At 46.6% G+C, this 21843-nt stretch overlaps 1 protein-coding gene and 1 long non-coding RNA gene across 9 annotated transcripts; one reads left to right on the top strand and one right to left on the bottom strand.

Annotated features, from left to right (window-relative positions):
- Positions 1–584: 584 nt before the first annotated feature.
- On the top strand, positions 585–14924 carry LOC122376819 (prolyl 4-hydroxylase subunit alpha-1-like). Of its 8 annotated transcripts, none has more exons than XR_006255705.1 (15): positions 587–770; positions 4274–4443; positions 4818–4969; positions 5401–5520; positions 6417–6519; positions 6865–7060; positions 7785–7886; positions 8368–8480; positions 8944–9091; positions 9987–10097; positions 10712–10825; positions 11723–11788; positions 12133–12298; positions 13028–13155; positions 13432–14924. XR_006255705.1 is itself a non-coding variant. In XM_043356787.1 (14 exons), the coding sequence occupies exons 2-14, from the start codon at positions 4274–4276 to the stop codon at positions 13500–13502; spliced, it is 1632 nt and encodes a 543-aa protein (XP_043212722.1). In that variant the 5' UTR covers positions 585–825; the 3' UTR covers positions 13503–14924. The 8 variants fall into 8 exon arrangements, 3 of the variants coding, with proteins under 3 accessions (XP_043212722.1, XP_043212723.1, XP_043212721.1); XR_006255707.1 differs by having other exon boundaries at positions 587–825; XM_043356787.1 differs by lacking the exon at positions 13028–13155 and having other exon boundaries at positions 585–825.
- Positions 14925–15161: 237 nt separating this feature from the next.
- On the bottom strand, positions 15162–20474 carry LOC122376820. The gene is made up of 4 exons (XR_006255708.1): positions 20416–20474; positions 18594–18608; positions 16278–16400; positions 15162–15873 (listed from the first exon to the last, which is right to left on the bottom strand). It is a non-coding gene; the product is annotated as an uncharacterized LOC122376820 (long non-coding RNA).
- Between the last annotated feature and the right edge of the window lie 1369 nt (positions 20475–21843).

The following is a 21843-nucleotide window of genomic DNA, read 5'->3' as shown; positions in this document are numbered from 1 at the left end:
TAGACCGATTTAGAAGGAAGGAATAGGCTTTTACTGTAAAATTTTGGATATTTTCCAAACAATTTCTAGCAAAGGCACAGCCACAGGAAATTCAAATAATCACCCGTGGGCTATCATGATGCACATAAGCAGCCCGAGAAGCTCTGAAATTGTGTAATGGCCTTTCTTACTTGACCTCAACTTGTTTATATCAGAGCTATGGCTTTGATATAGTGATAAATATTGTTATTCAAACAATAAATATTGTTGCTGTTCAACCGGGACCAGAGGCGGATCCACCTCAGAGTTTTTTGGGGGGCAAACCATAACAATTTATCGATTCTTTCCATGCCTCGTCCATAGGCCCGCGTAATGTTAAAATTATGCCGTTTGGGAGGGGCAAATGCCCATTTTGCCCCCCACCCCCTGGATCCGCCACTGACCGGGACTCCAAATCCTTATGCCTTTGGTCTTGCCGTGGAGAAGTGAATCGGCGCTCTAGCGGACTCGTGGCGGGGAGAAGTAGCAGCTCTAATCCGGAATAGTTTCGAGACTGGCCGCCAGATGTCAGGCCCGTGCAAGGAATCAGCTGGGCAATGTAAACAATGAACGGAGACAGTCGCGGCGCGGCGGTGCGCTGGGGAGGTGGTGGTGTTCCGCACTAATATTTTGTATTTTTCTCTGTTTCATGCAGTGAGCTGGGTAAATATCGTATGAGGAACTCATTAGTAGTGTTTGTCCTCCCTGAAACAAGCGTTTGGTGTTGTCAGCTGCGGCCTGGAGCTTCGAGGGTCAGTGGAAACGTGGTCTGCAATCGGCACGTGAACGCCACCACACACCAGCCAGGTGCCTGTCTTTGAATTATGTTGATGTTGTTAGTGTTTTAAGCGTGAAATTCTCGGTTCAAAGCATCTTATTATGAAAAAGTGACTGAAGCTGTGCTTCTGAAATTTCTAAATTTCAGCATAACATGACTTGTACCTACAGAAAATGTTTTAAATTGATGATCAAGTCAATGTCAAATTAAAAGCTGTGCTGAAAACCTGTGTAATTATAATCATGTGCATATCTTTATCTCTCTCCACACTCCACAGTGTACTTGCTCTGTCTGTTGATGGATTGGCTGTTTTATCAATCACTCAGGTTCCATTCAGAGGTAGGGCACTGATTAATGGAATAGGTATGCATTTGAAACATTTTCTGGTCAAGTATTGATTATTTACTGCTTTTGTGGTGGCCTTTTCATGTGTAATTTGTGTTATCAATCAAAAATTATTATTTCATAGCAAGAGCTTCCAACTGAGGTATCACCACTTTTCAGCTTGTGTGTGCTCATTTATTTTCTATTTCTTGTAACTGCAATTTCCAGAATGATCTAAGAGTTGTTACACAGACCACCTATTCCCACTTTTACAGCTGAACGAAAAAACTAGTCTGATCTATCTTTTCAGAAATCTTATCACTGATAATTTATCAATTTCGCCTCCCTTTCAGGTCATGCACCTTGTTGCATACCTATTTCATACACTTCTTACCCATGTGCTGACTGTTGGGATTCACTTTCCTGTTTATTTGGCTTTGAGAGGATAATACTTCAGTCATCTAAGAGTATGAATTACAGCATCATAAATTTTCCCATCCCATCCACTGCTTCTGTTCATTCTCTCCGCCCCGTCACGCTGGTGTACGCTTCCGTGACGCTTGAGACCACTCCGCCGGCTGCGGAGTCCACCGTGACGGTTCCCGTGACAGCTCCGTGACTACTGGTCACGGTTCGTGACGGCCGGTGTTCCGCCGTGACGCGGTGCGTTTTACGGGACCCGTAACGCGTCGGTGGTTCCACTTAGCTCGTCTCTCTCGTCCCTTCCTTTGTCTCATCTTGTGTCTCACGAGTCACGATGTCTCACGTGTCTCTCGTGCCTCTCGCCTCCCCATCGCGTGCGTCTCGCTGCATATCGGGAGTCACAGTGTATCGTGACGTCCGCGTGACTCCGTCACGGTAGCCGCCGTGACCATCGTCACGGATGGCGTCACGGCGTCACGGACGGTGTATCTGATGTCTCCAGTCCGGAGAGCCAGCTGTTACGACCATTTGGTCTTGGCTCTGTCCTAGCCTACTTGTGGTCAGTCTTAGCTCATTCGTGGCTCCGACCTAGCCCACTTGTATCGCTGGTATGGCTGTGACATGATTCTCGGCGTTTTGATGATAGTATGGCGCTAGCTTGTACGACGGGTATCGTGAAGTCCAATTCAAATTCGGTTGTAAGGAGTTGTTGCTGCCTTTGCAAGCTGCAGCTTTCGTCTCACGTGCTCTCGCTCTGTCCCTATCTCGTGTGCGTAATACGTATCCTTTCAATGCGGGTAGCTCGATGGCAGTTTTGTTAGCTCACAGTAGGAAGCAGCGGTTGGTAGAAGCGACCAGCGTCTATCGTTTCTTGCCTCCACCGCCACCACCGCCGCCGCCACCGCCGCTGGCGCCGTTCATCGTCTTCACGGATGGATGAACGCCACAGATGAGCGAACCGGTCCCCGGCGGCCGTCCTAGACGACCATCGTGGCGCGCTGCGGCATGAACCGGCGCGCCGCGGCGAGAACCGGTGGGATAAATACTTCCTGAGAACCGGCGGGTGGAAGCGGTCGATTGACTGCGGTTAGCAGATGATTGCTGCAGATGATAGTTTGACGGTTTTTGTGTGAGAGAACAGGAGGAGTTGGTTGGAGTCTGGAGGAGTTGGTGTGTGGAGTGTGATGTGTTTTCGGGGATGTTCGGTAGATGGTTGTTAATATGTAGATGCTGATGATTGTTCATAGTTGTGATGCCTGAGACTTGTCGATGCTTGTTAGTTGTCGATGGTTTTTCATCGATAGATAGGTGGTCAGTCGCTGAGATAAGCCGTGGGTATCGGGACAGTCAGGCGGTCTCGCTTTGCTGGGTTGCTGAATTACCGACTAGCTGACGCAATGTTACTCTCAGACACGCTATCACCTTCTGCAGAGTGTTATATTGTGGTTACTCTTGCCAAGGTTGGCTGGGTGTGCCGGTTTCTAGTCGGCTCAGAAAGGCGGACTATTACGAGGCTGTGCAGTGATCATAGCCTGGGAAAAGAAATCTTGCGTGCTTCTCAATGTGTCGACTGGTAAATTATGTGGTGGTTAGCCTATTACGTTGGTAGTTGAGTCACTTTATGTGGTATGTATCATGTTCATTGATGCCACTTTATGGTGGAAAAGCTGTTGCTGAGAGGCAGACAAGTGATGTTGTTATGGGCCGATTCTCACTCATCATTTGAAAGCGAAACTTGTGTATGATTCCGAGATCTGACTGTTTCACATCTGTGAGATTCTGTGATGCTGAGAGCTGTAACAATTTCATTGACCAAGTGTTCAATGATTACGAGCTTGCAATGTTACATCGCGAAAGAGAATGCGTCTTTCCATCACTGCCTACCCGCACAAAGCAGTCCTACCCTAATAGTTTATCGTCTGTTTTCCTGGTTCCCGCAAACCACAACAATGACCATTATTGTTTGCACGATATTGATCCTGTAAGTCGCGTGTAAGGCGGAACGTTATGTGCGATTCGCGCCTGCCTACTGTGCGCTCAAGGATAGGCGGTATTGAATTTCATTTAGGCGATTTTCCTTGTTCGATCTGGCTTATCCTCACAGGGAAGGCTACCACTGCCATCACGCAATGTCACTAAAAAAAAGTCCTGTTTTATTAATGGGGCTAACAGTTCGTATGTTTTTAATCGATACGACGGTCGGCTTAGTTTCCAGCCGGAGCTACTTGGAGCTCCAAGACTTTTTCGATGGACGATGTGTTGGAGCTCGCTAACTCGTCTGGTGATGTGTTTCCATTTTGGAGTGCTAACAATTATATGGACTCGCTGGTGACATGAAACCATGACTGAGAAATAATCAGGAAATTTAATTACGTCACTTTCTATCCTCTTCTTTCTTCGTGTGAAGAGGGAAAAATGTGTTTTTCGAACAGTCGCTCCTCACAATGTCAGTTGAAGCTTGAAATAGCTTTCGTCCTGGCCTAGACTCTTTTCCACTTTGTCTTGCTAACTGATCGTTCCCATTCACTTTCCGTCCTATCCTAGATTTGAACTTAGCTGTTTCACTAACCAATTGTTTCCTCCTACAGAAGTGGTCGCCTCTGCTGGCGGTGCGGACTGTGGAATGTTGCCTTGTAGCGATATGTTATAAAGTGTTACCCCTACCTAGATTCGACCCCACGCCACGTCACGTCAGGTCACGGCTAACAAATTTTCTCTCCCCGCCCACAGATGCGTGTGTTAGCGTTTATCGCACCTCTTCTGGCGGCGTCTGTCTGCCATGGGGAGATATTCACAGCTCTGGTGGACATGGAACACCTGGCGTACACCGAGCGGGAGCTGCTGGGAATGCTCGACAGGGCCATCCAGGCGGAGGAACAGAAAATTCAGACACTGAAAAAGTGAGTGAAGGGACGACAGTCCCTCGAAGTCCCACTCTCCCTCCTTAGATCTTTAGTTTGTCTGTTAGTTTGTTTATTGGTTCGTTCGTTCGTTCGTTCGTTCGTTCGTTGGTTCGTTTGTTCATTCATTCATTCATTCATTCATTCATTCATTCATTCATTCATTCATTCATTCATTCATTCATTAGTTCGTTCACTTGTTCGATCGTTCGTTCATTCGCTCGTTCATTCGCTCGTTCGTTCGTTCGTTAGTTCGTTCGTTCATTCATATGTTCGTTTATTCGTTCGCACGTTCATTCGTAAGTACGTTCGTTTAATCACCTTGGTCTCTGACTCTCTTTGTCCCTCATGCCGTCCCCGCTCGCCTCCGGCAGGTACATGGAGCAGTACCAGCGTGTGAACCGGGAGCTGGTGGATAACCAGGAGGCCTACCTCCATAACCCTGTCAACGCCTACCTGGTGGTGAAGAGGCTGGCCGCCGACTGGAAAATAGTCCAGGGAGTCATCACTGAGAACGTCGGATCCAGTGAGTGGGGACTGGGGAAGCTGGAAGGGGAGCAATAATTTGTCTGGGGAGGAAATGTAAGTAAGAGTAGTGTTTGATTGGAAAATTGACACAAAAGACGAAAATGAGAAAAAGGTCGATGAATTTATCACAAGGAAAGTCGGATAACTCCCATTCTAACTAATGCGACCATCATGTGGCCATTTCTGCGGAGCTTGTGCCACTCTAACTCCTCATCGCATTTGTGATAGAGTTTGTACGGCTCTAGCTCCTTGTATTATTTTCACCGAGTGTGTGTCGTACCCACTCTCCTTTATGCACAGTTTGTACAGCTAGTGAGTAGTGACACTCCTCTACACCATTTCTACAGAGGCAGTACCACTACCGTACCGTTCTTACTTCCCTTTCCACAGAGTTTGTACCTCTCTAACTCCCGCGTCTCACTCTCGCAGAGTTTGTGGAGAACATCACTCAGGTCTCGGAGTCACTCCGTATTCCCGACGATGAGGACCTGAACGGGGCAGCCATGGCTCTCATCAGACTCCAGGATACCTACCGACTCAACACCGCCGGTGAGTCAAACTCAGTAACAACTCAGTCGTCACCCAGACTCAATCCCAACTCAGGCTGAGTAAATCAGACTCCAGGATACCTACCGACTCAACACCGCCGGTGAGTCAAACTCAGTAACAACTCAGTCGTCACCCAGACTCAATCCCAACTCAGGCTGAGTAAATCAGACTGCAGGATACCTACCGACTCAACACCGCCGGTGAGTCAAACTCAGTAACAACTCAGTCGTCACCCAGACTCAATCCCAACTCAGGCTGAGTAAATCAGACTGCAGGATACGTACCAACTCAACACAGCCGGTGAGCCAAACTCAGTAACAACTCAGTCTAACCCAGACTCAATCCCAACTCAGATTGAGTAAATCAGACTCCAGGATACGTACCAACTCAACACAGCCGGTGAGCCAAACTCAGTAACAACTCAGTCTAACCCAGACTCAATCCCAACTCAGATTGAGTAAATCAGACTCCAGGATACGTACCAACTCAACACAGCGGGTGAGTTAAACTCAGTAACAACTCAGTCCTCACCCAGAGTCAGTAAGTCAGACTCCATGATACTTACCGTCTAAATACGGCTGATGAGTCTGCAGTCAGTCCTAACTCAGACTCACTAATTCAGACCACAGGGTACCACTTACTGCTTGAATACGGTTTTTGAGTGAACTTGTCGGTGAGGCTAATTATCGCTGGTGAGTTAAACTCGGTTGGAAGTTCGTTTCGGTAGGTCTGACTCATTACTGTTAAAACACGGCTGTTGATTTAAGTCAGTTGCACTGCAGACCCAGAAAATCAAGCTCCACAATACTCACGTCTCAATAAGGCCGCTGGTCCCTTTCGTCTCCCTCTCCGCTGTTCTAACCTCTGTATGTCACGCTCTCTGTCTTTTTCACCAGACATTGCGTCCGGTGAGATTCAGGGCAGCCGTCTGAAGCGTCAGCTCACGGCCGGCGACTGCTTCGAGCTCGGCAGGCAGAGCTACAACAACGCTGACTTCAAGTGAGAATCTGTGTGGGATTGAGGGGCGTTATAATGACAGGGCGTTTTAACGAGGCAGGTGTTATAACAAAGGATGTTCTAACGAGGGATGTTTCAACGAGGGGCGTTATAATGAGGGAGGGTATCATATCGAGGGGCGTTACAACGAGGGTCAATTTAGCGGGAGGGGACAGACCGCGGTGTATGAATAGAGATGGGCTTACGCTCCTCAAGAGACTGAGTAAAACCTCGATTAGATAAATGTGATTATTTATCTGTCCTCTAAGCTGTTTTATTGTGAAAGATACTTCAAACTCAGCTGTAGTTTCAGCAAATGAAACGATAATCCGTTTTCCCCGACCTCAGACACACTGCGCTCTGGATGGAGGAGGCCTGGAAGATCTGGCGCTCCGAGTCGGACGAGCGTACGGCGCCTCTGGGCGACATCCTCGAGTACCTGGCGTTCAGTACATACAAGATGGGGGACGTGGAGGGCGCGCTGAGGCTGACCAACCAGCTACTCGACGAGGAGCCCGGACACCCGCGCGGCGTCGGAAATAAGGTACGAGGTGGGGTGCTAATTTGTGCTTGTGCTAGTAATGCCAAACTGTTTGGGATGTCTTTATGGAATTTTCCGTTGAGAGAAGTTTTAACTCTTGCAATTATTTGCTTGCTTGTGAGTAAGTACACCGTATCTGAATCGGCAAGTGAATTCCCATACAGAAGTCTGCTGGGGTCCAACTTTCACGTGTGCATGTGCAGAGTAACGCTTACAGATCTCGAGAGCGGCTGTACCGATTACGCTACAATTTCGCACACCGCTAGACACCGGTTAGTAGCGTGCACAACTTACAAGTCAGTTGGAAGTATTCCCTCCCACTATACTGGCGCACGTGGAGGGCTCACTCTCGGGTTTGCTCGTTTGCCGCCACAAAAAAGGCACCTCAACGATTTTAATGGACTCATGATTGGTAAGCCAATGCCGTTTTAGTGCTGTCGAGGGTTTCAGGGTTTGTGATATGACTTTTCTCCCGCTCTCCCCGACAGGCTTACTGCGAACGGGAGCTAAATGAATGTAATTTGAATGGACTAGCTAGGTAGGAAATACATTCTTGAGCGCAGCTGCAACTTCATATCGTGACCCGCACCCCCACTCTTTCCCGACAGGCGTACTACAAGCAGGAGCTAAATGAGTGTAATTTGAATGGACTAGTCAGGTAGGGAATGCGTTGTTAAGCGCAGTCTAAAGCTTGCATCCTTACCTTTCTCCCGCTCTTTCCGGACAGGCGTACTACGAGCAGGAGCTGGCCAAGCAGGCGTCCACGGTGCGCCGTCAGAGGAAGGGCGAGACTGGGGAAGAGGAGGATCTGGACGTCAGCGTCAGAGAGGTACGAGGAGAGGGAAGAGGAAGGATAGAGTGAGAGGGGTTGAGAGGGAGAGGGGAGGATTGATGTCAGTGTGACAGGTACGGAGAGGGGGGAGGAGAGAAGAGAGGAGAGAAAAGTGTGCATCAGCGAGATATTAGTACTGATACAGGAGAGGAAGAGGTATTGTTATCGCTCAGTCACTGACAAATCTTTTAGATCGGTAAAAGTGAACGATGTCGATTTTTTCGAAGTTGCAGTGCAGCTGATGTAGTGTTGTCAGTCGTCGGATGTATTCATCTGTCTCTAAACTGTTGAATTTTAGAATTAGATACCAAACGGAATGTTGTCAATATGTGCATTTTTCTTTAAAGGCTAATTTTTTCTCAATTCTAAGCTGTTATCCATGATACAGGCATCGAGCTGACCTGACTCAAACTTAATGGCATAGGTTGCAATCGATAACCTAACTTTGACACTAACCTGACCTCACCTCTCTCTGCAGGGCTACACTGTCCCGGAGTCGACCGAGGAGGCCCGTCTTCCCGAGCGTGACATGTACGAGGCCATGTGTCGCGGGGAGATCACCGTGCCGCCCAGCAAAGCCAGGAAACTGAAGTGAGTCGAGGGATAGGAGAGGAGGGACGAAAGTGAGCGAGTTAAGTTAGTGGAAGAGGATGGAAGAGTAAAGACAGCAACCAGAGTGTGAATATATCTCACATTGATGCTCAGTTTCCTTCAATAACTATCAGCAATAAAGTCAGACGTGTTTTCGTGCAAGTGCTGGAAAATACCTAAACAATTTGTCATAAGCACCATTAGTAGTTCACATGCGTCTTTTCTGAATCACCATGCATCTGCTCTCGCAATAAACTCTCTTGATACTGCATTCCGCACTCTGCAGTGTCTAAGGATTAACCGATGGAAGCACCAAACCCTCTCCGTCTTGTAAGCTTCCACAAATAATATCTTTCCCTGTCTAACCATCCCCCTTCTTCTCCCCCTTCCACAGGTGCAAGCCCACTTCACTCTTGTTTTGCTGAGTGTTAGACCCCTCTGACTGACTGCTCCCCTTCCACAGGTGTTACTACGCGCACAACTCGGCTCCGTTCCTGCTCCTGCAGCCGATTCGCGCCGAGGACCTGTACCTGAAGCCGCACCTGGTCATGTACCACGACGTGATGTACGACTCCGAGATCGAGGCCATCAAGCAGCTTGCCTCGCCCAGGGTACGTGGCAGGTGGCAGGGGTCCCGGTCAGGGTCTGGCTGGCAAGGGAGAGAACACAGAAAGTAATGACCAATAGAGGTGGCAAAAGATGAAAATTTTGGGAACCAGACTCGAACCAGACCCGGCTGGACATTTCTGGAACCAGTCGGACCCGGTCGTAGTTGGAACCGGAATCAGTTGGACCCGTTCCCCAAAAGTCAATTAATACAAACTACTTGTAGGTATCTTTAGTTGTATCATGTAAAACAGCCTATTTCCCACTGGAAATACTCATGCGCTACTGTGTGCAAAGAAACATTCACTTCATTCACTTTATATTTTGCAATAATGTGTAGTGTGCAAGATGTATAGTTTATGGTAGGACCCGGTTGGACCCGTCAGAAAATTTCCAGGAACCAGTCTGGACCCATATGGGTCCAGACTGGTTCTTTGGACCGGGTCCTCGGGTCCACATTTTGCCACCTCTAATGACCAACGAGAGTCGAGATGAAAAGGGAGTTGGTTGTTCATCTGGTTCTAATTTATCATGCCTGAAAATGCTGCTAGCTTTAAATTTCTGGGGTTCTGTGCTGAATTATAACGGTTTTATTTGATTACTAGGAATTTCAAAAGTAGATATGGGTTTTAAATGTGTGCATGGCAAGCATTTATAAAAGAAATATAATAATTTAGTCATCTCGTCTTTGCTGTCACATATCTTGGTAACAGGATTTTAGCAGTGGCTAACGACTGTCTGCTCATACCCTTCCCCGTCGGTTCCCACATATTTTCACGACCCTGCATGCGTCCTTCATTCTTACTACTGCAATGCGACCTCTAATATCCGGCACGCCATTTCAGTCCCCCCCCCCCTTCCCGTGCTACGAAATGACCATATTTCTCCCCTCTCCCACAGCTGGCGCGCGCCACCGTTCAGAACTCGAAGACGGGCCAGCTGGAGACGGCCAGCTACCGTATCAGCAAGTCGGCCTGGCTCAAACAGGGAGAACACCCGCTGGTCGACCAGGTACGGGGCTCTAATTATTAACATCCAGCTCTGCATTTACCTCTGCCTCTGCGTCTATATCTACCTCTACCTCTACATTATCTACCTCTACAGTCTATGTTTACCCGTAACTCTACATTTGCCACTACCTCTACTTCTATTTGTACGTCTACATCTACCTCTAGTCGTCTGCCTTTGCCTCTTCTCTGCGTCTGAGTGGTAGAGGTACCAGAGGGGCGACCCACCAGGCCCTTCAGAATGTTCAAACTCGTCAGGGTTTTTGGCAATTTAAACTAATCCGACTGTCTCGAATGTCCCACAATTTCTGCTCAGACAATCATGATTCAGACTGGTGGAATATGTTGTGCTTAACTGTGCACTGTGTGACAGGGCTAAAGGCGTCGGGAGAGGGTTAGTGAAACGTTTAGTTTGATGAGAAATTAGACATTGATAGAGAGACGACTTCAGGCATATCTATTGTATGGCTTGTGGTATGTCGTCTCTGATATTGTATGTGTCCTGATATTGTCATTAGCTCCCCGTTCCCTCAGATGAACCTCAAGTGGCGCTTTGAAACCATTCGTCCCTCACTCTCTAGTCCCTCGATTCACACGTTTCCCCTCTACCCCCTCCAGGTGAACCGCCGAGTGGCCCAGCTGACGGGCCTGAACCTGGACACCGCTGAGGAGCTGCAGGTGGTCAACTACGGAATGGGCGGACACTACGAGCCCCACTTCGACTTCGCCAGGGTGAGTGAGTCATGGAGAGTTCAGTACTCTCATTTTGTGGCTAGGATATTTGGGAGCTGTAAGTGTATACATATAGGGTATTCGTTTTTTTTTTATTTTTTTCTAATAGTCCGTTACCCATGATCAGGCAACCAGGAGTGCCCCCACCCTCAGTCCCAGCGACGCACAGAACCCTTACGTTAACACCAAAATCAAAATCAAAGTAGAAAAAGTCGCGGCACTCCCTGCTAAGAAGAGGAAAAAACATAAAAGAAGCAGAATTGACTACGTATGATATTATTTAACTTGGTTAGTAGATACAGAGAGCCATAGTAGTTAATGCCAAATCCAGCATAAACTGTCCGCTAAGGGTTCAATCGCACATCGTTAGTGAGGAACACGCACACACTCACTTGGAAGGGGACATTAGTGGGGTAAATCAGGTCTGGTCTAATTCATGCATATTGTCTTGCCATCCCTCCCGATGCCCTCCAGCTAAGCCGAGCTTGTTGCAAGAGAGTCATCAGGAGAGATGGGGCCTGATATGGTGATTAGTGCGAGCAAACATTTCCATGCCAACACTCTCCCAGTCTCACACTCCTGCGGCCCGCCTGGCCAGGCCAGGGCGGTACCATTCCCCAATGCTGTATTCGCTGTCTTGAAGAATGTAGTCGAGAATTCGTTTTTTTCGCTAGCATGAGTCGAAGTGGGTTTCAGCAAGGCGTGGGAGAGCTTCATGCTGTTTGCACTCTGACATTTTTTTGTTGTTGTTGAAAAAGTGAGCTCTCGTTGTCTTGGTGATGACGAGTCGCCGGCGACAATAGAGGGAAGGAAGTGATTTGGAGTTTGGTAGGGCGTTTGGTTGGTTTCTTGCTCATGGAAACATGGATAGGGATTACCATGTTTTTGTTGTTACAGAAAGAGGAGACCAACGCTTTCAAGAGCCTGGGAACGGGCAACCGCATAGCTACGTTCATCTTTTATGTAAGTCTGATGATGGCCGTGGTGTCCTTTTTTAGCTTTCTCTTCCCCTTTCGGTGTAGAACGGTTTTTGTCTGTTGAATTATGTGGGGTTTCATTTTTATTTGCTAATTGTTTATTCATAACGTTAACATCAGATTTTCGAAATTTCTGTTTTTCATTTTTACCAGCTTCCACCGCCACACCTCGTACTATTTACATGATTTTGTTGATCCCCGCGATATTCTACTCGTCATTTTTACTAGGACGCTAAGTTCGCGTTCTCCTCCTTCTTCTGGCTTCTTCTGTCATCTCAGTCGCCATTGTTTTCCCCAGTAACTACTACTAGCTCATTTTTCTGCCGCCAGATGTCGGACGTGGAGGCGGGCGGCGCCACTGTGTTCCCGGAGATCGGGGCCGCCGTGTGGCCTCGGAAGGGCTCGGCGGCGTTCTGGTACAACCTGCACCGCTCCGGGGAGGGCGACTACGACACGCGGCACGCCGCCTGTCCCGTGCTCATCGGCAGCAAGTGGGGTGAGTCTGGGGGCTACTCAGGGTTCGGTACTAGGACCACTCTTATTGGCGGCAGGTGGGGTGAGTGTTGGATAGTAACAACTCAAGTGCAGTTGTTCGCAAGAAGCTTTCGTTGTTAGTTTGTAATAATATGCATAAATGATAAAGTACCGATTTAATCACCCAAGTTAAAGGCGTTATACAGTTTTGCTGAAGCCTGAAAGGGCGCACAGGGTTCGGAATTGGGCCCACTCTTGAGTGGAATGTGTATGTTTGCATATAAACCAGCTGAAATTGTCAGGTAATTTATCGGAAATGACGATGCAGTCCAAGATACAATGCGTAGACATTCGATTGAATAGGCATTAAACATCTCAGACATTCTACATTCGATTTGTGCTGTTATAACGAAGGCATCGGACATGTTTCGTCAACAACACTTAATTCATGCCCGTTATACATAGATGCATGAACATGTAAGTATATCAGACAGCGGTGGTGGCTATATGATGAATCCTTAGCTGTGGAGAGTCAACCTCCAGCATGTGTGCCCATTCTTTGATTTTTGTAGATGATATAGTGCACCATTCCGTGTCCCTCGGTGTCGGGTCTGTGTTATGATTCGGGAGATCTCTGGTGTATGATTCTACCCTCATTGAATAATACCTGTCTGATTTCGGAAAATTCCGACGATCTTTGGGTACCCGGAGGAGCCTTACTATCTGACACACGTGCGATACCCCGCTTTAGAGCTTAGCGACGCTGGCAAACATTTTCATGGAGCTTCCGAGGCCTCTGAGGAGGTCGCCAATTAACTCTCGATGAACAACGCGGGGCCCAAGACCGAACCCTGCACAACACCGCTTATGACGCTTGTGGTAATGGTTCTATCTAAAAATAAGGTCCTGCATGGCATCATTTCTTTGTTTCATCCCTATATGGACACACGGATCACGCTTTGCGACATTGTTTTTCAACGGGACTTCCTTTTTTTAATCAAAATAGTGTGTGTGGTGGCGAAATGTCCGGCTTTTCCGTTTGCTGCTTTTGCTTTCTTGTTTATTTTTGACCGCATGCCTTTCAGAACATGTATTGTACAGATGAACAGCAGCAAGTATAAGGAACTGATTGCTTTTCTTTCTTTCGCCCGGCAGTATCCAACAAGTGGATCCACGAAATTGGCCAGGAGTTTGCTCGTCCGTGCGGCCTAACGCCCGACGAGTGATTGGGGGCGACATCTGGCTATCACTAGTTCAGAGCATATCGCCAGGTGTCACTGTCGGCTGTCCGGGGTTTGTATGGCCGGACAGCCTGCGCCATACTGAAAAATCAACAGCCCGGCTAAGATGATAGGAAGAGTTTGATGATTTATTTTGACATAGTGCTGGCGGCCTAACTCAAAGCATATTTGACATTGCATTTGCCTATTTGTAGCAGAATGTAGAGCTGCGTGAAAAATCACGCACAAAAATCACTTACGCTCGTGTTATTTTCGTCAGGGGCCCTTAACTCGAACTTTGTAATTTGTGAGGCATAACTTTTGACAATTATATGTCCGCCGACATAGGCTTAGAAGGCCTTTGCGCCGCTTTAGGAACCCTGTCACTGGTTTTAGGCCTTTGTGTCAGTATATTATGCGCTAGCGGCGGGAAGTGACGAGATTTGTATCTGCGATATGTTTGTGAACGACCTTTGAGGTGGTTCAGCAGGGAATACTTCACTGTAGGGGAATGTGGATTCTTTGATCCAGGATTGTTTTGATACTAGTCGATTCGTAAAGAGATGGCCATCATTCGTTTGACTCTCTGCTGATAACTGTAGCGTTTCTTCTTAAACAGTTAGTACCGCGAAATACGGTGCGAAGCTTGCCCGAATGACGCCATACGAACTACTTTTAACTCGCTTCTGTTTTACTGGTTTGCGTGTTGAGTTATCTTTCTGTATTTGTCACAGAATACCCCATAGCCAGTAGCCACTTAGGTTGTAAATATAGCCTTCGATTGTGAGCTGCTTAACTTTGCTTTTACTCACTTCAGTTGGCATTTCTTTTCCTAAAATATTCGTTTGACGGGATTCTCTAATGTGTTTTCAGACGCTCTTTTGAGTGCACTTTTCCAATTAGCCCTTACATTTCATAGCAATAATGGATATTGCCTTTTTTATCATCCTTCTACTTAAACCGATTTCTTTCTATTGTAAGCGGAGTGATTCTCATTAAAAACAATGGTTACCATTAGCCGCCATCATTGTCGTAACATTTGTGACGTCACAAATCTGAAAGTGACGTTATGACATCGTGTAAATGTTTTAGGGATGTGTGACAGGAAAAGATAAATCTTGGACAGATGGTATTGTGTTGGCTCGATCATTGCTTATGTTATTCTTCGTTTGCGAAATGCAAAAGTGTAATGATTTGCTTCTGTATTTGATAACCGTTTTGGGTGATTTCCGCCCTTTCGTTGGCGATTTCTATTTTGTGTTGGGGTATTATGTTCGTATTTCCGGCTGGTATTTTGCGCCTATGTTATGTGCTGGCTGTTTTAAATAGGTAGCGCTCTCTGTATTGGGTTTTGCTGTGTGCTTCTCTGAGCTTGAATTTCGTGTTTGCCGAGCTGTGGAATTGTGCGCAATAAAGAGTCGAAACGGTGAGTTTGTTTGCGGTTTTCAAACAGACTGACCAATGCTGAGGGTTAACGGATTGGGTGAACCGTTAATAAAGCGCGCAGAAGTTTGCAGTTGAATGTATATTGCGATGTGAGCCTGAAGTGTCCGAAGTTTCTGTCGCTGACAGTTGTCTTCAATCGAATCGTTATCGACGTTATTCTTCAGTCTTCATATAACTTCCGGTTCGTAAAGTCATACTCATCTTACCGATAAAAACGGCCACACAAAAAGCGATATATTTGACAAGCGTCACTACTGCAATAAAAACACGAATAAAACGGGTACCGCAAGGATTCATAATGCACAATGCTACCAAACGACCGGCACCGAACGGGCAAAACTCCATCAAAACACGCTAACATAAGGTCACACACAAACATAAACACACAAACACTCTAGATGCATTCGGGTTGTTGGATTGTGCACTGGGACAACAATGCTGAAAGTTACTGGTAGTTTATCATATACGCCCTTCCGTGTATAAAAATTCCCTGGCGCTGAAAACGATTTCAGACGAGTGTTTCCAAACGCCCAGTGTGCACAGACCAAAACAGTCTCCAAATGGACAGTCTTAAAAAGAACAAATCACAAGAACACACTTGGCAAGCTGACCTCATCTCTCTATACGTTTAGAGAAGTGCAAGCTCGCATCAAATTCGCCTACTCTCTTGAGACTCCAAATCCTCCATCCGAACTCAAGAACCTCAGTCTCTCTGAGTCTCTCTCAGCTCAACTTCTCTTTCATGTTCATCGACCCTCGCGAGTCAGATCAGTGTGACAAGATCTCGTGACTTCCTTCGGCCAGCACCTCTTCAGCGGAGTCATCAGACGTTCCGCTACTGCTTCTGCATTTTGATGACATAGCCGCCCATGAGGCCGGCGTAGATGCTGCCGTCATCTCCAACAGTCAGAGACTGTACCGAGCTGCTGACCTGCGGGTCAGGGTCAGGAGGGAGGTCAAAGTCACGTCAACGTCAGGACAGAGTTGCATCGATAGCTCTAAAACATGAAGCGAACTCAACTCATTCGCACCAACTGTAACATCAACTCCGATAGCCATCAATGCAAGCATCGACTCACTCGCCTTCTCAATTCTCATACATGAAATCATGCATCAGCTTCGACATTAACCTGACTCTGACGTTATTTCTGACCTTAACTGGCCTCAACTCAGATCTCAGCTCAGATAGCCTTCAACACAGACATTGATCCATTTTCATACGTTCTCAGACAAACTCAGACCTTATCTCCCAGCTCCGACATCAACTTCGACATTAACTCCGACCCTAACTCCGACCCTAACTCCGACCCTAACTCCGTCATCACTCGAACTCACGGTGGTTCCGCTGGCGATCAGCTTTTTCGACGGCACGTCCCAGATCTTCACTGTGTTGTCGTACCCGCCCGTGTAGAGCAGGGTGCCCCGGGCCTCCATCGCTGTGATGATCTTGTGGTGGCCCTGTGGGCGGTGTTTAGAGGGGATGTTTTAGTCCACGCGTCAAAACTGATGCGTGTAATGATGCAATGCGTGATGCGTGCAAGTGTAAACTGTGAGGGTTGTGAGGGGTTTTACGGGCTGGCGATTAGGGTATTTTGATGGGTTATTTTGTTGCTTAGCGCAACTTCATGCATTTTTGAATGAAATGTACAGTCCACAGCAGAAGTAATGTGCGGTTTCAGTCATGAGTATTTTCTGCTTCTGAAGCTTAGGAACGATTAGCCAGACTACAATGAAACTTTGAATGTAGCTTACATGTATCGTCACCTTTGCAGCTGCAACTTTATCTATTGACGTTTTCCTTTCGATCACTCCGCATTAACCCTCGCCCGTAAACGGCGATCTGCCACCTTCGCCCATGCAGGGGGGGGGGGGGTTGGTGCGACCCCCCCCTTGGCGTTTGAAAACGGAGCGTCGTAGAGCTTAGCGGAAAAGACCAACGGATTGCTCTCGCCGAGATCTCGCGATTGGTGGTATATTTTTTGGTCCTAGGTCAACATTTGACCTACTTTTGACCGGTCAAAGGTCAAATTTTTCGGAAAAATAGACTTTTTCAACTTTCCGCGGCGATTGCGGCAAAACGGTGGGAGATATCGACTTGAAACCTTCAGTATCGTGTTCCTTGATCAATTCTCTATCGTTTGGTATGTATTTCGTTTCCCTAGCTCTAAAAATGGCGCGTTGGGAGCGCCGGAAGTCGGCAAGGTCACAGTCGGCGGCAGAAATTCGAAAAATCAAAATTTAAATTTTTGAAATATGATTGTAATTTTGGATTTGGGAGGTCCATTTGCTCCCTATAGAAGCTAATATTGCTGCATATTCCCATCGAGGTGACAAGAATTAGCAAAATAGTGGTTCGGGCGCTTTTCAAAAATAGTACCGGACGCTGTTCCTCTTGTGACGTCATAGCTCCGTGACCTGACCTGACCCGGTCAAGTTTCTTATATCATATGATAGCCAATACTTGCCCCAACATGCATGGGAAGTTTCATCACGATCCATCAACCAATGTCCGTACCACCGGCAGGAAACCTCGGGCGTTGGCACTCAGTTTGTGAAAATCCGGCCGGAGGCTGTTCCCTTTGTGACGTCATAACTCCGTGACCTGACATGACCCCGTCAATTTTTTTTTATCAAAAGATGCGCAAGGCTTGCCCCATAAGGTACCCAAAATTTGGCGGCGCTGCGCGCCGCCGTTTTTGCACTATTTCCGAAAAACCTCAGGGGGGGTTGCACCAACCCCCCCCCCCCTACATGGGCGAGGGTTAAAAAATCGCCAGTCAAAGCCATCCATTAAGATTGGTAAAACCGCACATTACTTTAGTGGTGGGCTGTACGTTTAACAATGTGAAACATGATGTTTGAGAATGAATACTTTTTTGTGAATTAAACGATACAAATGTGAGACGTAAACGACATAATTGTTTGTCTCAATATGTGAGACAGATAAGACTATACCGATCATTGATGTTGCGAATGCTTATAAAACGTCTTTGTATTAGTTGCAACGGTGTGACTAGGTATATACTCGTACGTGCCCTGTCTATCTTTACATCGTAGCATGTCAATAAAACAAACAACTGGCACAGGCCACAGCTCAAACACCTAAAACGAGACGAAAGAATTGTTGTGTTTCAACATCATGCTTCTATGGCGTTTCATAACTAAAGTGTACAGTTTCTTCATTTAGGTGATAAGAGCCTGTGAAACAGCGTTACCTAAAAGCGCTAATTTCTTGATACATTGGAACTACCACTTCTGGATTTATGTATCCAAAGCAATTGAACGTTGCTTGGGGTTGTCTGACTTCAGAACCTGGCTATATATTTACATCCGTTCATATGGAGTGTTGTTGAAGCGAACGGTCAAATACTGGGCAAGCAACCGAATGGCGAGTCCGTATGACACTATGACACTAATCTATTGATAACTACAAATATATATATATATATATATATATATATATATATATATATATATATATATATATATATATATATATATATATATATATATATATATATATATATATATATATATATATATTGCTTGCTACAAGCAAACTATGGTCACGCAGCTAACCTAAATGTTTCGCAGCATTACTTTTTGGCGTACGATCATGAAGCGCAAGCCTTTGATCACTGTATTACTCACCTGTCCTTTTTCAGCCTATGACAAAAGGAAAACATTTCGCGTGTTAACAATAAACCGGCTACCATTTATAACCACACACACATCATGCGACATATGTAGATGAAGCTAGATTATCATACAAAGAATCGACATAGCATATCCGAAATAATTAGGCGTCATTGGCAAATAATTAGACCTGAGATAACATTGAATACCTACGGGCCTGGTTCTGTAGCGTTCAGCACTAAATCACCTAAGGATAAAAACATGACGTTATCAAGAGTCCATACTGCATGCGTTAACTACAGAGATCCAGAAAATCTATCGAAGATACCTAACTAGATTTAGATATCTTACGAAACAATGCGAAAGACATAAAAAATATGCAGCCAACGGACATTCTAGTGAGCAGCAGTTTGTCTATTCCTTTCTACCAAAATAACAGCCAGTGAGAAAACTGAACTCTAGGCTTCTAGCCATGAGGTAATATTCATTACTAATCAATACATGCCTTTTCTAGGTTCTGCGACACCTGAGCGAATGTCATTTCAGCGAACGACATTTGAGCGAAACATTTTCAGCGATTGGCTTTTTCAGCGATTGTCAAGTCGGCGAATTCAGTCACAGCGATTATCAACTTAAGCGAGGACCAGAATCAGCGAAACCAGATTGAGCGAATACATGGTGGTCAGTGGGGGACCAATTGAGCGATGCAGTTACAGCGAATGACCGAACGCGACGAAAGTCAATCATTTGCTACTTTTCGGAAATTATTGCACCTCTTTACGCATCATTTAACTTTTGAAGACACATATGTACATCGGACGACCAACAAGGGGTGCATGGGAGGGGAAGGAGGCGGGCAAAATTTAAATTGACAATGCGGAACATGAGAGATAGGGCGACGGAAGGAATGCCAAGGACCAATAATAAACTAGAGAGATGGCACAGGGGAATCCAGTCTATGTTTCAGGGACCTCACCCAAATATCTGGACATTCGTACGGTGCTTGGGGCAAGAACAAATTTTACAACATGGGGAACTGATCCAAATTCAAGCGGGGCAATTTCGCGAAAAAAGCAAAAGCAATATTGATCTCTGAACAAACGTTTGGTCACCATTATTGACAAAGAGCAGGGTGGGGTGGGGGGGTGGGGGTGAAATTGAACTGTTGGAATTTTTGACAAATGTAGCATTAAATTTGGAGCGCAATGTCTGACCTTTAAACGCGCGACATCCGCCATCCAGTTCCGGATAACCATGAGAAATTCCGGAAAACGGATACGCTCGCAAAAGAAAAAAGTCCACCGTTACAGGACGGTGAAATGTTTCGCTGAACTGACAGTCGCTCAAATTGTAGTCGACGAAATAGATGTCACTGAAACTTAGCTTTCGCTAAAATTGATAATCGCTTTATTTGATAATCGATGAACTTGATAATCGCTGAATTGCCATTCGCTGAAAATGGTTCGCTCAAATGACGTTCGCTCAAATGACACTCGCTAAAGTCGCTCGCACCGCCTTTTCTATAAAAACCTACATTGTCCCACAAGCACTTTATGGAGTCGACTTTCAATCCTTCCTGTTAGACTATCACTAACCCATGTCGCTAAACATGTCACAAATTTCAGGGCCAACTAGATGGGCTTTTCCGTCTAAATCCCGTGCTACCTAAAGGTTAAGCTACTTATTCCCACCTCCTCTTTTTCCCGTACCATCTTTCCTTTTTCCCAAAAATTCCCCGTCCTATTTTCTGCTCCCTCACTCCCACCATTTACTTTCCTGGCATGCTACTTATTCACCCCTCCTCCCTCCCTCACTCCCCTCCCTCCCCAATTTTCACCTGCAGTTCGCCCTGTTCAGCGTGTCCCTTCTCGGTCGACCTCAGTTTGATGGTCATCCGGGCCGGTTGCAGTAGCAGATGGTGTTACCGACCAGGCAGCGGAGGGCGGCCCTCGAATGACGTCAGAATGACGAACTTGGTGTCCCCGTCCACATTCTCCTCTGTGGAAAATTAAAATTAAAAATTATTTAGAAAAATAGATTAGTCATGCGGTCTACAATTGTTCTGTAAGGGAAAGAAATAAAATCAATAGAGAATAAATGATGGTCTATGGTCTATAATAGGTCTGATTCTTTTTTTGGGGGGGGGGCGGGTTAAGGTTACTCGGTGATTAATGAGACTCGAGGCACTTGGTGCGTGATGTGGAGGTAGAATTGCAACGCCACAATGTATTGCAATGAAGTGAAAGAAACCGCGATGCACTCACGACCGATGTGTGGGTATTATAATGAAGGGAGAGGAGAAAAGACATATATAAAGCCAGATAGGAGTGAGAGAAGAGAGGGGGAGAGACAGGCAGGGAGACAGACAGACAGACAGTCAGTAAGTCAGACAAGACAGACAGACGACAGACATAGACAGAGTACTTTGTGAATGACCTCTCCTTGAAATGTATGTAGGATATATTTTGGTATATCCTACTACAAGAAGACATAGAAAGAGAGAGAGACAGAAACAGAGAGACGTGTTGCTCCCACACCCAAACCCGACCTCGATTCAAAACGCACCCGTCATGACTCACACCGAACCCCATTCCTGCCCAGCTCCCTGTTCAGTGATAACCGCCCAAACTCTGCCCACCTCGACACGATAGCTGTTGCGATTTTTTGGCCGGTCTCCGGGTTTAGGTGGTGGAACACTATCGCACGTCCACCCTCGGCACTCTTCTAGGCGAACTATTTTGGTCGGGACCGGCCGCCCGCCGAGCGGACGGCGGGGCGGCGGTCGGAGGAGCTTGAAGGGTTAGACGCGGGCCGATCAGAACAGAAAGGGCTGTAACGGAAAAGGCTATCGCATCTCTAATGTATGCAATGTAGCATTAAGATTCACGAATTGTATCAGACATTATCCATTAAATTTTACCTGCAACCTTTCCTCGTACACAATCGTAAGCGGGCTTAACTTTCACGTCCATTGAAGAATAAAGTTCAGTAGCTTGAATGAAGCCAATTACGAAATCTACTCGCCACTTTAAAGTAGTGTCAATACAGCATACGTTTGTCGAATGTTTCTACCGACTATATTTCGGGCGGCACCCGGACTCCACCCTTCTGAAAGGGTGAAGGTGTTGTCGGACAGAGATGTATCGCAGCGGTCCGAGGCTCGCTCGGCATGCGCCATCGATATGGGACCCGACGGCCGGCCAAGACGGAGAGGGTAGGAATCCGTCTGCACGGGAGGAGGGATCGGGAGAGAGGATTGGAGGGG

Source organism: Amphibalanus amphitrite, unplaced genomic scaffold, assembly GCF_019059575.1.
Source record: "Amphibalanus amphitrite isolate SeventyFive unplaced genomic scaffold, NRLGWU_Aamphi_draft 002331F_arrow, whole genome shotgun sequence".
Lineage (NCBI taxonomy): Eukaryota > Metazoa > Arthropoda > Thecostraca > Balanomorpha > Balanidae > Amphibalanus > Amphibalanus amphitrite.
This window is presented reverse-complemented; position numbering and strand designations above follow the sequence as displayed.